At 37.8% G+C, this 17,524-nt stretch overlaps 2 protein-coding genes across 6 annotated transcripts in view; one reads left to right on the top strand and one right to left on the bottom strand.

The window, feature by feature from the left end:
• Nucleotides 1-574, top strand: part of LOC146001950 (SUN domain-containing ossification factor) — a 168,033-nt gene extending 167,459 nt beyond the window's left edge. For all 5 annotated transcript variants that reach the window (XM_083139681.1, XM_083139671.1, XM_083139688.1 and 2 more), the window contains one exon: nt 1-574. This exon is cut by the window's left edge and continues 1,086 nt beyond it. The gene's annotated coding sequence lies outside the window, so the exon portion shown is untranslated.
• A 4,774-nt stretch (nt 575-5,348) lies between these two features.
• Nucleotides 5,349-17,524, bottom strand: part of LOC145989247 (eEF1A lysine and N-terminal methyltransferase homolog) — a 29,223-nt gene continuing 17,047 nt past the window's right edge. Inside the window, exons 8-11 of the mRNA XM_083124568.1 lie at nt 15,355-15,536; nt 13,183-13,318; nt 9,552-9,680; nt 5,349-5,682 (exon numbers count right to left, since the gene is read on the bottom strand). Of these exons, the coding sequence (XP_082980694.1) occupies nt 5,399-5,682; nt 9,552-9,680; nt 13,183-13,318; nt 15,355-15,536 (731 nt within the window). The 3' untranslated portion in view covers nt 5,349-5,398. The remainder of the gene's footprint in view (nt 5,683-9,551; nt 9,681-13,182; nt 13,319-15,354; nt 15,537-17,524) is intronic.

Genomic DNA, 17,524 nt, shown 5'->3' with positions numbered 1-17,524 from the left:
GTTTGTGCGAGTGTGCGTGTCCGTATGTGTTGTGCTTTCCGCTTGGACTGTTTATTTGGATGATAACTTTCTTAACTGTGCTGGACAGGCAGGCAGGCCATTACTTGTGTGTTAAGATGCGTAGGCACGTTCTTGTGAATCTATTTAAAAAGACAATATGCTGTGATATTGATTGCCATGCCATTTGTAGAGTAAGTTTTGTGATGCAAGAGATAGTGTGTTCACTTAGGAGCAAAGAATTTTTGTTATTGTATGTTAACATGGAAGTATGAAACAGTGTGCTGAATTTTAGAAAAGGGTGGGATTGGGGATAGTTGCACACAAATGAAAATTTTGAAAAAGAATGAAGGGGAGGAAACTCAGTTTGAATAAGACTGATATAGTTTTGCTTCAAAATGGTAGTGCGTGTGTGTGTGTGTGTGTGTGTGTGTGGGTTGCAGGTAACTTGAATGAGTGAAGTTCCTTTTTATGTGCAGGAAACTATTTAATGTAATATATTTGTGATCCAAGCTTACTGATGAGCTGTAATGTATGTGAAAAGAAAAATCATTTAGTAAAAGTGCATTATATAAACTCTTTGTTTGTGGAATGCTGATGATAAAATTACCTTCTCGAAAGACATTTTGATCAAAATTAAAGTATAAATTAACTTACCTTTTGGTACACTCTACATTTCTAGCAGTTTTAGTGAAAAAAATGAATGCTTCACTAGAACGTGAACCTGGGTCTCTTGACGTACTCTGTCATTGCTGTACTAACTACCTACCGAGCAAGTCCTGGTTTCAAGATTTATTTTTCATGTACATACTGCATTATGTGTATGGGAAATACTTCGTGAGATCACATTACAGCATCACTAGCAGACACTATCTACAACACAGGTAAACATGGAAAAGGGAAAAAAAATAAGTCAAAACAGGGCAATGACATGGTATGCTACAGATCCAGATTTGGACTAGGTTGAACCTGAATTTTTCACAATTTCTGCCCAATGACCAGTTTAGAGGGTTCTAAAGCATAGGCCCAAATTTCTTTGGATAACCGTACAACTAGTACAGAAGATTCGGTAAGGAAGAAATTTTCCGATATAAAAGATGGTTTTATTTACTAGAACCTGTGATCCTTATAATTTTGTTATATGGAAGGTATTTAAGTAAATAACAAAATATAAGGTCTCCGTCATGTTCAAACTTCTGTGTACAGATGGCGCTGAAGTGGTAGTTTTGTCAATACCGGTGCCATTTAATTTCTTTTACGACTAGTAAGGAAGATTTTGTGGTGAAACTACGACTGCAGGTTCTCCCGGCAAGTATCTGAAATACTATGTGAAAAAATGAAAACATTTCATTCCTTCAGAAAGTAGTGGTTATCATTAAAATTTTTGAAGTGTCATTTCATCGCAATAGAATCAGAGGTAGAGATTTTAGCCAACACTGTTACCATGATTTTGCTAAGTTTTTTTCTTAATCAGTGCGAGTGCTCGATGGGATAGGACATGTAAGCACTTGATCAAGGAAGATGGTGTGGTCCAGTGACTATGATATTGCCCACCACTCAAAGTGTATCTGCTTCGAATCTCCACTATAACACTTTTTTTTAAACGATAAAATGCAAACTAATGTAAGTCTGTAAAATATTAATTGCAAATTTGATGACAAATGATTTTATTCAAATTGCAAATGTTTTTGACCCTGCTGAATACCAAATTACTTTAATAAAGTTGAAGCCATAAAATAAGACGAATAAAATAAACTCTAAGTGTAGTATATCATTTGAATCTAGTGTTTTGCATGGAATTGATATCACCAGATTATTTGCTTATTAAAAAAAAAGTTAAGAACACAATAAAAATATCATATAAACTCTATTTTACATATTTGTGAGTACTCCTTGAGTTAGCTACGTTTTGGGGAAGCGACTGCCCCCTTCTTCAGGCATTCTTTAAGCATACAGTACTGCCATCAGGCATCGTTACATCACACAAGGAAAGGTAGGATTGCGGAAAAATTATCAGTTAAAACTAATCCTACCCATCCAACCTTTCCTTGTGTGATGTAACAACGTGGGATGGCAGTATTGCATGCTTAAAGAATACCTGAAGAAGGGGGCAGTCGCTTCCCAGAAACGTAGCTAACTCAAGAAGTAGACTCACAAATACGTAAGTAAAATAGTTTATATGATATTTTTATTGTGTTCTAATATAAATATTTTTTATTTTTTAGTATTGTGAGTAATACGCACCAAACCCAATATTTGCTTATATTAGGCTATAATTGATATTGAACCTTGTCTCCAAATCTGTACACAGACGCAAACATTAATGTTGGAATTGTTAGCAACCTCGTGGCAAGCTCTCATTTCATAAAGTGATGTCTCTTGCAGTTTGCCATTTATATTCTTTCCATGAAAATGATAAATGATTTGTTGTTTTACACCTTGAAAAATTGTGTAATTTTAAGCATTGTGTACATGCCTAGTGAGAGAAGATGATATCGACTTTGCATTACTACATTTATCAGTCCCTAACTACGCACAAACATTCCTTAAAAATTGAAAGAACGTAATCACTCCCAGCACACTAATAATATTTGTTATTTACAGAAGTCAAAGTGGGCAATAAAATGTTGTGGAAATACTGTATCACTATAGTCAAGTCTGTATGATAAGTTCGCTTCTCCTCAATGGTAGATTTTTTTTACAGTGCAGTGCCAACTAGTGTATGCCTAGAATGGAATTAATTACACATTTAGAAACATCTGCTATTTTTAATTAAAATGTAATGGTTTTGAGAGTAATTACTTGACATTAAATTTCTTAGAAAATGTGCAAAGGCATGTGGACAAGCCATAAATACAAAAAGGATGTAAGAGTTGATACAAGCATATTGTTGTGTATGGAATTGATTTCACTATAGTTCTTGCTTTAGTGTGGAAACCTAAATGTGAAAATCCTTAACAACCACATCATTATAATTTTGTTTTAAAATCTGTGGCTATATATAACAATAGCGAAACAAATGTTCTTACGACCACCTTTAGCACATCATTTTTCGGCCAATCAGTATCATCCCGATTTACATTTGTAGTATATGTACGTTGTGTAAAAGTATAAATGTCTGTTTCATTCTTATTCTAGGATTCCAGAACAATTTCTCTTTAGATACAGATTAAATTAAACATATTAATAGGTGACAAAGCCAACTTGTGTAAACAAACTCAAAATCATCTTTAGTTTAAAATGTAGAGGCATATGATTTACAGTCACGCTGAAAGTAGGTACTATGGTCTAACAGCTCCCTCGATATTGGGTTCCCAAGTATAAAATGATTATGCAAGATGTTTTTAGAAATTAGCAGATCAAATTATGGATTGAAAATGCATGTTGTATGCACTTCCCACATTCCATGTATTCGAGAATATGCATAGTTACAAAAGATTTAAAAAAAAAAAAATTACGTCAAAATGCAGATTCGAACACACACATGTTGGAGCTTCATTGATAACTTTTGACCGGGTTCGAACATGCATCCTTCAGAACATGAAGCCGTAACTGATCACTCACCTACAGCTCCTAGTGGTAGCTCTGCGAGTATTTACTTATGATGTAAGTTGTTTTGATTTTATCATCACTGGTGACTTGTATCTCTTCTCGCTAATTTTCTTTCAGATGTAGTTAATTTTTTCAGACTGCTATAATTTTTAACATCCTGCCACACATGTACATCTTTCTGCAATACATTATTGGGGCGCAACTCCGAGAAACAGAATATCTTAGTTTAAAAAAAACAGGTGGTACAGTCGCACATAGGACCTTACAATGTTTAATATTTGAAGTTTTGTTTGCAACGCCACCATCAACCAAGCACAAACTTTCTAGGTAAATAGTAACATGATGATAACTCATGGTGCGACAACCCTTGAAGGTCCTTGGCCTATCTCCCGACTGCCAGTCTCCCTCCCACAATCCTACCTAGAGGTGTGGAGTTCTTCAACCGGCTATGGGGTGACGTGTGGTCAGCACGTCGAACCTTCAGCCTTTATAGGAGATGTCAGTGACCAGGTTACGCTACTCTCCTAGTTCCTAAATTTCCTCATGATGGTGGGTTGCCACTAGCCCTATACACAGGCTGTGAACCCAGGTGGACTCGAACCCATGCTGTCTAGCAGTCTGAGCCCAAAGCACAGCACCTTAGACTGCCCGGCCACGGAGAAGGAACTAGACAAATAAGTACCTACTCTTGATTCATGTGCTTGGTTGCCATGACAAACGGTGCTGCCATCTGTTATCGAAAAGTTACTGCAAAATTGCCTTTAGTTCCCCCTTAATCTAGGACATGAGAAAAGCCATGACAATAGAACTTTTACTGATATTTACTCTGAAATTTGTGTGCAGCTACGAATGAATCATTTTTCTGAATGGTGCTATACATAGCATCTCCTATTTTGTGTAAAAGCTAAACTTTTCTTTGGCCTTTGGCCACCTTCCCTTGCCAGATAGGTTTACACCATTTTACGAGTGCAATTTGAAAATACATTGAAATTCAAAATATCTGATTTTTTTTTTTTAAAAAAAAAATGCTTTTTGCTCTTCCTTTGAACACTTGAAACATGTTTTTCATAATCATTCTGGGGGCATCCCAATAGCTGTGGTTAATGCTGTTGCCTTGTAATCAATGGCTCACAGATTTTATCCCCAGTACATTTAGACCTCGTTAGCCTATCTAGGCACGAAGTGGACTTAAACCTTGTTACTGAACCAGGTGCCAATTTAGAAATACTGATGGCATTTGTTACCTTTTCATTACCTGGTTTCCATACTGATGCACCACTGCAGTCGCAAATATGGAAACCAGATAATTACGAAAAATAAATGCCATCTTCCTGTTCATAAACCAGCAAGTGCTGCCAGCTTCAGCAAACTATCAAAAAGCAAATGTGACGGAGCAACCTCTTTGTAATTTTAACATACAGTGGAACCTCGATTTTGTTTTTCAGTGGACCAAGCTGAATAACTTAAAATGTGAGAAAAAGGAAAATTTTATAATGTTGGGACCATCAAGATTGAATGTATAATGTGGGAAAATGCATTATATGTAACTTAAAAAAAATACAGTGGTCTGGTGTTGAGCGTGAAAGGGAAAACATTGGTTTTGCTATTAAAATGAGTATTTTTAAATGAACCTCCACTAATCCGGCATTTTCGTTAATCCAGCAGTCCTTTGGTCTGATATCTACTAAATTTCTTTAAGGTTCCCAGCAAGGATTGAACAGGGGGCCATTTGCACTAAGTGTAAGAGTGACCATTCAGCTATGGGATGAACTTATTTGACGTGCACAAAAGTACCAGTCTGTAAAAATAAACAATTTCTTTATGCAGTTATATACAAAAATTACAAACTTCACACAATATTCAAACTCTTCATGAAATCAGTCACATCCACAAGATCACCTGTTTGAAGCTTCCGTCCTCTGGACACTTCATTTGCTAGACACACTGCTCTCTTGAATTGTTCTTTCGCCTGTTTCTCTGATCGTGCCAAAAGTCCCGGTGAACAAAAGATGACCTCGTTCACTTCCTCTTTCAGCTTGTACGAATACAGACTTCCAAATATTTCCTTCAGGGTGGACACAATTTTTCCTTTAAGTGTTGTATCTCTGCACACGAGATTTAAGATGAACAATCCTGTAAGAAATAAGGAAGCTACACCATACTTAGCTGTTAGCCATCCTGCCCTAGCAACGTAATTCGAAGAGTTTTGGGAGTTGTTGTCCTGCCATCACTTTCTGGCAAGATTTTTTTTGGGTAAAAATTACCCACAAGCAAGTGCTTCTTGTCCAAATTATAATGGTTTTATACAGGGTGTATCTAAATTCCCATTACAGACTTTGAGGGTTAGTAGTGGGGACCAAAACGGTTAAGTTTTGCATAGGAACTCATGTCCAGCCCCACTACAAGTAAAACACCACCACAACACACGTTGAACTCTCCAGCATTTTCAACGCCAATGACCAGGGCATATGTACGTTGGCCTGCACGTTCGCTGGACTTGACTCTGCTTGATTATTTTCTGTAGGGCCACATGAAGAGCCTGATTTCCGAGACATTGGAGGAAGACCTGCTGGCGTGGGTTATGGCAGCGGCAGATGTTGGTGATCGTGTGTACCACAACATGATACGTAGGTACGGTGTGTGTGTTGAAGTCAATGGTTGCCACACCAAGCCCTTCTTGTACAACCCTGGTGACAATGAAGTTCGACCAGAAAGGAATATGTGATTAAATGCACAGAGGCATAGGCGGTGGAATGGGTGACCCGCAGAAGTGACGCATGTGTGTAAGAGGAGGCGTGTGAGCAGGCAAGAATCGTGATCCCAGCATGTTGCACCCAAGGTCACATAAAGAACGAAAACGGGGAACTATACGCATGACATTGAACTTCGACCAGGCACCAGACCCATACGGAAAATTCCAGATAGTGGCGCATTCGACGGAAGCATGACGTCACGGACACGATAAGGGAGTCCGCCGTATATAAGTGCATGCTGTGCACCGAGGAACCGCAGTGCATCATCACCATGGCCAGGAGCAAACCTATTGACAACACCGTGAGGAGAAGAGTGGTGGAGTTGCAACGGGATGGACTCAGTGAACGGAAAATAGGGTGCCAACTGAACTTACCCAAGTCAACCGTCCACTGCATCATCAAACACCACCAAAATACGGGTACTACAGAGCCAGGTAAGGCCCCCGGTCGAAAACGCCTGCTGAGTGTGCGTGACCTATGGATATTTAGGTTCTACATCCAGACCAACAATCATGTTTCTGTGGCCGAATTATGACTGTGGACTCCAGAATGCTTTCACATTGAAATGTCAACCAGAACCATTCGCCGTTACCTACAGCGATGTGGTTACCGAGTGTACAAGGCGAAATGTAAACCCTTCCTTTCCATGTTGAACAAAGGCAATCGACTATGGTGGGCACGAATGTACCGGGGATGGACATTTCGGCAGTGGAACAGGGTTTTGTGGACGGACAAATCCATTTTCAATGTTGTGTACGGGAAAATACGGAAAACAGTCATTTGTCGGAAGGAGGAACAGAATGAAGCAAAATGTTATGCACGTCGGGTATAGAAACCTGCGTCAGTGATGGTATGGGGATGCATGACGGCATCTGGGGTTGGCCCACTACACGTCTGTGAGGGCATTGTGAATGCACTCGCCTATACACGCATACTGGAGCGGCATCTACCCACATTGCGAAGGCACCTGTTCCACAGGCGGCGTCTCATCTTTCAACACGACAATGCCACACCTCATACAGCGCGGCTGACAAGAGAATGGTTGACTCGCCATCACGTGCGAACTCTGCCATGGCCACCATCGAGTCCCGACCTCTCGCCCATTGAGAATGTGTGGCGTGTTCTTAAGCGACGTGTGCAACAGAGGGGACCCACGACAGTGGCTGCTCTTATCGCCTGCCTGCAGGAGGAATGGCAGCGCATCGATGTGGAATACCTTGAACGACTCGTCCGCAGCATGCCCCGATGCATTGCCACAGTTATTCGCCGACGGGGCGGCGTCACACCATGGTAAACAGGATCCCCTCTAACAGTGGTCGAACTTCAATGTCACGTGTAGATGGACAAAAATGTTTTATTTTTTGTGGACACCATACATTGCTGCGTTGCAGCGGAAATTTATGTTTTCCTTTGTTCCATGTAGCCTGCTGAATAAAATATGTTCAGCATATGCATGTGTTCTCCTTCTTTCACAACACACTCCTATATTTGTGACTGGTCGAACTTCATTGTCACTAAGGTTGTAAGTGGACGCTGCAGTTACACAAAAACAACGTACAGTAAGCAGCAGACGTGGGGAGTGTTGAACGTGTGTTGTGGTGGTGTTTTGCTTGTAGCGGGGAAACTGTACGTTTCTGGACATGAGTTCCTATGCAAAACTTAACCGTTTTGGTCCCCACTACAAGCCCTCAAAGTCTGTAATGGGAATTTAAATACACCCTGTATACAAATAAGTAATAATTTGTAATGCACCAGCCTGTGAGGCATGGTCAGCACAATGAACCCTTGGTCATCATTTTAGCTTTGTGACTGGGTTATGCTACTCATTCGTAACTCCCCAATTTCCTCATGATGGTGGGTGACTACCGGTCCCATACACAGGTCGAAAATTGTTCCACTTCTTCCAGGAGACTAACTTTCATACATCCCGTAATCGACCCCAATGTAACCTTTATAATGGTTTTGAAGTATGTACATAGTATCTTCATTGATTAAACTAATTTTGTCAATTGCATTATATAATATTGTTATTAAAAGATGAGGACAAAAGACTAAGATGAGAATTTCCTGCTATAATGTAAGGATGTGCACTGGATAAATATTACCGACAAAAAAAAAAAAAATTTTAAGTCGTTATTTAAATGTTTTCAAACAATTATAATTAAAAAACCTTTATTGATTTTGAATATTTTTATTACATAATTGAAAAAAATGAGAAGAAAGACCATGTTAAAATACCAAACAATCATTTGAGCTTGGAAGGACTCTGCTGGAAAGGTACCGAGAAGGGTGGCCTCAGGCGTTCATTGGAAATGATCAAAAAATGTATTTCAAAATTGTATGAGTAATTTTTACCCATATGCACATCCTTAAGAACTTTCCTCTCATTGCATTCTCTGCCTCAGCTCTGCAACTAATCTTGTTTATATTAAATCTCTTCTGTCTCTAGGGTAATTGCAGGAATTAATGATGAACTGAAGAAATGCATGCTTTTTAGCATTCACATTCTGTATTAATTAAGCCTTGTCTATTGAAACATTTGTCCTGTACCGTGGCCGTGCACATCTAAAGTACCAGACTTTGGTCTCGGGCTACAGGATTCACACAGATTCGAGTCTCCTGGGATAAGCATAACAATTTTTCTCCTGAGATTTCAGCCAGTGTATAGGACCACCCACCATCGTGAGGAAAATGGGGAGCTACAAATGAGTAGCATAATTCATCATGGAAACCTACAATAATGACTGAGGGTTCATCCTGCTGACCACACATCACCCCGTTAAAGTGATTGGGTTATGATTGCCCACCTCTGCTAAGCATGTGGGAGTGACGGTGGCAGTAGGTTGGCCCTGACCCTCAAGGGCTGTTGCACCACGAGTTGTTATTCTTGCAACATTTAAGCAGGGTTCCGTAGCTGAGGCACTATTGGATCATCTTCATTGTTGTGATTAACAAAAGCGGTAGAAAAGTGACGTAAAATAACTACAGTAGAAATTATGAGCTAATAAATATCACCGGCTCTGTGGCAGAGCATGTTAAGTGCTTAACTTTCAACCTTGGCAACAAAGCTCCCAGGTTCAAATCACCATTACAATTAGCCAAAATTGCACAAGAGCAACGCTACATGTTACGGTATTTTTTGTATTTCGATATTTGTTGGGTATGCAATAATTAATGAAACCTGGTACATAAAACCCAGAAAATATAAATGAAAAATAAACCGTAAAGACAATTAGGGAGAAACCTTACCATTTTCCCCAATGCATTTTCGGACACTTTGCAGCACCTCGTATGAGACAAACTGCTGAGGAGGACAACTCAATCCCACTTGTACATCCTTGCTATCCACATCAAACATAACCACATTGTAGGCATCACCTGCAAGAAACAAAATTTTTTGTAAAGGCTACTGACAAGCAGTGGCATCTCGTGGCCTCAAATTTGGCCGGGGCTTATTTTTTAAAGAATTTAAAATATAATGACAATTCACATGAATTACAAAAAATAGGTATTTTTTCTTCTAGACTACAAAACTGGACTTACTTTTTTGAAAGAATTTAAAATGTAATGACAAATTACATGAATTACAAAAAAACGGGTATTTATCTTCTAAACTACAAAACTGGACTTATTTTTTTAAAGAATTTAAAATATAATGACAATTCACATGAATACAAAAGAAACGGGTATTGTTGTGAAACATACCTTTCTACAAACGTTGACTCCTGTTGTTCTGCTCAGCAAATTTTGTTATTACTTTTTCGTTGAAGCCCTCTTATGTTTGAAATGTATTCTTTCTCTATTGTAAGCAAGTGCCAAGGCATTTGGTCTGTCTTGTCCCATTGCATTTCTTAAGTAGGTTTTAATACGCTTCAATGTGCTGAAACATCGTTCAGATTCAGCTGTTGCCACTGGAGTTATTAAAACTATGTTTGTCATTTTTACTGTTTTTGAAAAGGTACCCTCTAAATAATTTTAAATAAAAAATGAATGCAATCTACTGATAGAGTTTGTTTTTCAACTCTTCACTACAATAAAGAACACAAAGTTACCTCTTCTTTGAAGGGATAATATATCTGGGAAGATGCCTCTGTTTAAAGATTGTTCTCTTTCATTATGTCTTCGTAGAGCAAGTTCATGTCGACCACAGAATTTTAAGCAATCGATAATTCTATTTAATATATGCCTATTTTTCTGGACAAATTCATTGTGTCTTGTAATTGACAGCCTATGTCCTTCATCAATTTGTGTTCGAACATCAACCCTGCCAAACTCACTCAAACATAGCGCACGAAAGCCACCAAAACACTACAGAACAACATGCGAGATCGAATGCGACGCAACGGAAGTAGCCCCGAATCAGCACTCAAATCCATTGCACTCTCCCCTCCTCTCTCTGTTAGCATGTGACCTTCACTGTAGCATAGGTGGGTGTAGGCCACGCCTTCCTTTGCGATGTGCCCCGGAAAGCAATAATTGACATCAATGCCGCTAGGAGCGCTGTCGTATCCATTGCAACAGACGATGAATTTACGTGGGTAAAAATCACCTTTTAAAAGACTGTGTGATAGTTATGCGTTATGGTGATTGATAATTACGTGAATACGTCCATTTTTCTTTAGGGGCTAAGCCCCGGAAGCCCCAAGGGACGAGATGCCACTGCTGACAAGATAAACTTACTTCCTTGATGGTTGGGTTTGTCAAGTATTTATTTCCCAATTTTTACAATCCAGCTTCATTTATAAAAGAATGTACTCCCTTGTCATATTCACAAAAGGGTTCTCGCTCACAATGGCAATACAAATTTCAGGTTTCCCATTTTACCTGATTTTCAAAGTAATAAAATTTATTCAATGTTGTTCAAAATAAATTATAAAAATATTTGTTTATAGAATCCCATCAAGTAAAAAGTGGAATTTATTCCATTCTCAAGTCCAAAAATAGGCTTGAGTTACCCCAATTTTTCCATGACTTTCATACATGCTCGATTTCTCCAGAATATCCAGGCCAGTGAGAACCCTGCATGTGAAGTCATGCCAGTAGCAGCTTCTGCCCATTCACACGTGCACACCCAAATAAATCTGTAATGCAAATCATCATTCTTATATATTAAACTCGATCTCCTTCGAAACATCAAGTGTTCGCATGCCGCTTCACCAAGAGAAGTGGTGGAGAAGCATGTGTCAACTGGCGTAGACAGAGGACCTCTCGCACAATGCAAGTTTCGTTCCCTCGGACGCTGTCACAGCCGTTGCACAGATGCTGATTGGGTCTTCTGGCTTGGGGATTTTGCATCATTTAGGAAACCCTTGAACGCAGCGGTCAGTGTGTTAGGAAATGTAATGTTGCAAACCCATTCCATTCGAGATAGTGTAACGGAGTCGAGGCAACATCATTGCAAACTGAGGGATTTATTTTATGGTATATTGTCTCTCTCATTCTGTCCCGAGCATGACGGGGGCAAGAAATCAGGGAAGGGGGCAACTGAAAGCGAAACAGGTGTTTTAAACATGCCTGATATTGCCTTTACTTAGTGCATCTTGGCTAAAATAAACCGTCTCTGTGGCGCAGTAGCCGAATTATCAACCCCCGCTGTTTTGCATTGTATGTCATCTGTTACTGCGTTGCAAAATTGTTTAGTCCTGTCAAAAGGTCGATCCTGTTTCAGTGCAAAGTGTTTGATTTCATGATGAATAGGGAAACTGTACATAGCGAAAGCAGAGACTTAATATTTAACGTTGAATTTTTGGAGGGAAGTTAGCTACAAAGACTGTAGCAACTGCAGTAATATCTGGATATGGTGGAAGGGAAGGAAAAATTCTAAAGTATGAAGCAGGGCAGTGTGGATTGAGTGAGTATTGTAATTTTCTTTAAGATTTATTATTCTCTTGATTTGCTTGGTTCGATCAGTCTGTCATTAGAAATGAACAACAGCTAGATAGATTACAACTGATTTCCTCCATGGGGTAGTTGGATCGGCTTCTTTGGTGTACGCCAATGTTATTATTCCTCCTTGTTCATTAACATCTGCAGAGCGGAGGAGGAAGTTTTTACGAAATATTTTGCAAATCGACAATAGTATTGATATTGTAGATCAGTATTTCTGTTTTGAGTGATTTTGTCAGGTTATCGAATGCCAAATTACATATTGCACAATAACATCGCTCTTCTCATTATTGGCTGGATAATTTCAGAAATATTTGAAATTTGTAAAAAATCAGTGTTAAAAAAAATCATAGCCTCATTTTCAGTGAAAGTTGATCAAAACTTGGGTTCCCAATACATTTAGCATCATTATGTATGCAAAAAAAAGGTGCGAGTATTTGACAGGGGTGGTATAACTTTCCTGGATGCAAGACTGAAGTGCACACCCATAGAGCCAGACCACCAGTTGCCACTGAGTCATGAAGTTTTCAAACATTTAAAACATGAAATGAAACACAAAGTCATCATATAACAATAAATTGAAGAGGAATGAAATCAATGGATCACAGAAGCAGTCCCATTGATGCAAAAAAAATAATTGGAGAAACACTTGGATGTTTGCAAGGAAACAACCAATGGTAAAGAGTGACATGGTAATAAGCAGTCTCTACATGTGTATGACAAGGAAGTAGCATGCATCATCAATTTGTGAGCTCAAGATGTCTTTACGGCATCATGGGCAAGTTGCACAGAATTGATAAACAAATCATTATTGTGTATATAATTAGTAACAAGTGACATGTTGCTCGAGTTTCACATCAGTCTGCTGATTGTGCATATGCAGTGAATGCTTTTTCATTGTTTTTAAACGAATAAAAGGGACTTATGCCACTTGTCACTTCGGTCTGACACCCTATCATGAAGGATACTTTGCATATGGAATCAAAATTCTTACCCTGATTTGCAGCATTCTGGATGAACTTAACACCATCTTCAATATGGACTTCCATGTTGCCTCTTTCTACTAGGTCAAAGTGATTCTTTGCCACAGATATTATTGCTGGATCTATCTCCACACCCACTACTTTCACCTGGAATACAAACAATTCAAATCAAACTATTCAAACACTATTGTATTTCTTCATGAAGATTTGGCACACACAGGAGATGTACTATGTAGTAATTTCAGAGCAAAATGCAGGCTTAACCAGGACTCTGGCCCAGGTCTCTGGCATAGCTACCTTTGAATTATTTAAATAAAAGGTTCGAAAATTCAAATTACATATGAATTTTTAACATGGGTTTCAATGGAAATTTCAAGGGAAATTAATTTAATGTTCGAATTACCGAAAAATCCAAATTACCCAAGTTCAAATTCTACTGTAGTAGGTATGGTGTACTTTTACTTTTCCAAACTCTATACTCACTAATAATCTCAAGTTTACAGATCTTAATTTAAATTTACCACCACTGGACAAGTAGCAGTACAAAATAAACATTTTGTGAAGAGCTGAACACGATTCTAATGTGTTGGTTCTTGTACTCAATTCAGACTATAACTCCATTAAGCCTTGTTTCCATGATTATGAAAAACTAAATATGCTGACCAAGGCAGTAAACGGGCAGGGGAGAATTAGAAGAGAAAGAAAAAGAGGAGAGAAGGTTTGGAATAAGGAGTATGGGGAAGACCACAGAAAAGATATGCAAAGTGCTTAGAAAAGCAGGAATTAAAACTTACAGGAAGGGAGGGAGAAGCATCTTAGGAATAGTGAGGAATGCTAACAAGAAAAAGGAAAACAGAGAAGAGGAAGAAGAAGGGATTATCTACGAAGTAAAATGTAAAGAATGTCAGAGTGTGTACATAGGAGAAACGAAAAAAAGGCTGAAAGACAGGTTGAAACAACATAGGGATGATGTACGACTTAAGAGAGAGAGAAATGCAATATTTAAACACACGAGAGAAACAGGACATGACATAGAGTGGGATGAGGCTAAGCAGATAGGAAGGGAGAAGAGAATGCTAGTGAGAAAATGGAAGGAAGCCAAGGAAATAGAGAAGAAAGGCGAAGAAGACACAATGAACTGGAATGGGGGACTGAAGTTAAACAAAGAATGGAAGAAGATGTTGGAAAGAGTGGAAAGGACAAGAGAAAAAGAGGAGAGGAAAAGGAAGAAAAATGAAGGGAAAAGAGCGTGAGATTAAAAAGTCCAACCACATTCTATATGGAAGTAATTGTGTTTAGCCTTTTAGGTGAAAGTAAAGTTGGAAAGTGAAAGTCATCTGCTAGAAAGTTCCTAACAACTTTCTAAATAGTCTGGAGGGAGTAATGTTTGTGTATATATATTACCCTTCTCGTTGTATCTGGTTACTTTTGTACTTGATACAGAGTCTGAAGAAGACCTTGCTAGAAGGTTGAAACGTTACGTTAGTTTATGTTTTATAATAAAATAAATTACTGCCTTGGTCAGCATATTTAGTTTTTCAATTCAGACATTTTTTTTTTTTTGAGGATCAAAGAGACAATGTTTGTGAATTCACTGAACCACTGCTACCAACCGCCTTTCTAAATGGTAGGGACTACAGTACTGCATTGAACCATTTTCGCTCGAAAATACTCGATCAAATCTCACACGCTCGAGCATGATACGCTCGAATATCATTTCAATGGGACAATAATCATACAAGTGTACGTGTAAAAATTCGTCCTGGTAGTTTCAGCCCATAATCATCTATTCATTTTTATATATTGCTATGTATTGGTAAGACAGACTAAATTGCTTTTAACGTGGAGATGATGACTATGTTCACTTCAGTTTCAATTCCACTGAGTCTTTCACTTCACGGAGCATATTTGAAGGCCCACTACTACAGACGAATTTCGGTTACACGTGAACTACTGGGCTTCGAGCGCATACCGATTGTTTGAATGCTCGAACGTTATTCGCTCGAGCGAAGAAACTGGCCATTTCGTAAGCCATCTAGCGTCATCCTTGCGAACTATTAGACGATCAAGCAAAAAAGCCTCGATGCAGCACTATAGTAGGGACGAAAGGTAAGTAGAATGAAAGGAATGTTACCAGCTGAAGATCGACATGAAAAATAATTCTACTGTCTGGTGTCACTTACCTTTGTAAAGCACCGATGGATGTACATGCAGAGAGCTCCACCACCTACACCAATGATTGTAACCTTTAAATTGGCTTCAGATTCTGGGAGAAGAGCGACTCCAGCTACCATGTAAGTGTGATGCTCACACGCAAGATACGTAGAGTCCACTACTTTCTTTGGCTTCCCTTTGCGTGATTTAACTGTAAATTAACACTGCATTAGTTGGTGCACAACAAATTTCCACGGTCATATATTGTACACAAACTAACTGTATAACATATGTTTGCACATTTATTAATTTTGGGCTGCAAGCATACAGGTAGCAAATGGCCTCTCGAATGAATCAACAACAAAGGTGGTACCAAGAAAAGTTTTTTGTTTTGATGTCTCCTATATGGTTCTGTGATCTGCAGGTGTCGTTTTAATAACACCCTGTGTACACAGCAGAATGGTTAGTGAAGCCTGAGGTCATGTAAGTTCAAATTTTAGATGTATGTTTGAGTTTGTTCATTCATCTATTTCAGCAATTCATTGTTCATCTTCATTACGATTTATTCAAAAAGGTAGAAGAGCAAGTCTAAATGTTCCTAATTTCAATTTTTTTTAAATTCAAATTTTGCGCAACACATACTAATGATGGAACTGAAAATTACAAAATTCGTAGAAAAGTTACATCATAATACAGCACATATCAAGTAACTATTAAAGTCCCTCCCAAGCTCACTAAAATTTGGAGCCAATTTCTGTGATCACGTGCAGGAGTCAAAAAAAGCATCAATGCCAAGTCATAACTGAAACTGGTTCAGACATGCGACAGATAGTTGCATAAAATTTAAATTTAAAATTTATATTGAAATGGGGAACATCATTTTGAATTATCCTGTATAATTTATAACGGTACCTGACTATGTACCATTATAAAAGAATAATGCACATAGCATGAAAACTCATATTTTGTGAATATCTGTTATTTAGTGAACCTGAAATCTAAAATTTGATAAATTTTAATTGTTTGACACATTCTAACTTTGTAAAGATAGGTGCATGTTTTTGAAGTTCAAGTAAAAATAAAAATATAGTGAATTAATTTTGGTTACGGTAGATCACCGGTGCACTTACGGTGGGAAAGCAATGAGTGTAAAAACATCCAAAAGTTTCGATTCACTAAGTTTTTCGAGATAATATTGGTATGCGCACAGTTCTATACAATTTGCGATCATATTCAAGCAAAATTATGATGTTATAAACTTGTTAATTGATTAAATTCAACGATTTGGTCTAAGAACCGCTGTATGTGGTAAACCCAATTATGTTAAAGTTGATAATTATTGCAAACTTTCATTGAGGGAAAAATCTAGGTCTTGCAGGGAAAACATTTTCTTAATAATGTAAAATAAGTAAAAACTGGTAATTAACTAATAAGAAAATTGATTTATTGTGCAAACAATATATTGCAGCAATATTCATGGAATAAAATTGTATAAAATTTGTATTTCACACTTATAAAATGTTTGGAAGTTTATAGTCTGTGCATATGGTGAAAAAAATGATGTGTTTAGATACACTGGGAGTAGAAAATATGGACTTGTTATGAATAAGTCGCTAATTTTGTTATAAGACTGAAATTAGTCTTTTTACTTGTTTTAAACAAGATAAATTTGCTATTTATTAAGTCACGTAAGAATTATACCTGCAAAAGTAAGTTGGGAAAGTGGTACATTTTCCTACATATGATTTGGTGAATGAGACGAGAATCCAGCAGCTATTTTAATTGGTTTGGACATTGAGGTAAGTATAGTTTTACGTGCTCTGTAAATAAAAATTGGTCCAGAAATAACTTAAACAATTCTTGAAGTGATATTGGGCCATAAAAGTAGACTTTGATGAAATAATGTTCTAAACTATTCTTCTAGACTCTTCATTTCTCCCTACTGAAACTTCGATTTTGGAATGGGATAACATGAAATTTTTATTCATCAAACAGAAAGAAAATAGTGCATAGTGCATATTTCATAAAAAGTAGTGCACATGTTGTTATGTATTGAAGGATGGTTAATTCTTAAGTTAGTGAATATAGAATATAACATTGATATAATATATTTGGACCTGTGACATATGAAGAATATTTATTTTGTTATCCTTGAAGGATTTTATATAACTTGAAATTTATTTTCGAACAACATACTCC

Source organism: Lepisma saccharinum, chromosome 1, assembly GCF_977018435.1.
Source record: "Lepisma saccharinum chromosome 1, izLepSacc3.1, whole genome shotgun sequence".
Classification (NCBI taxonomy): domain Eukaryota; kingdom Metazoa; phylum Arthropoda; class Insecta; order Zygentoma; family Lepismatidae; genus Lepisma; species Lepisma saccharinum.
The sequence above is the reverse complement of the archived record's forward strand: the minus strand, read 5'-3'. Positions and strand labels throughout refer to the sequence as shown.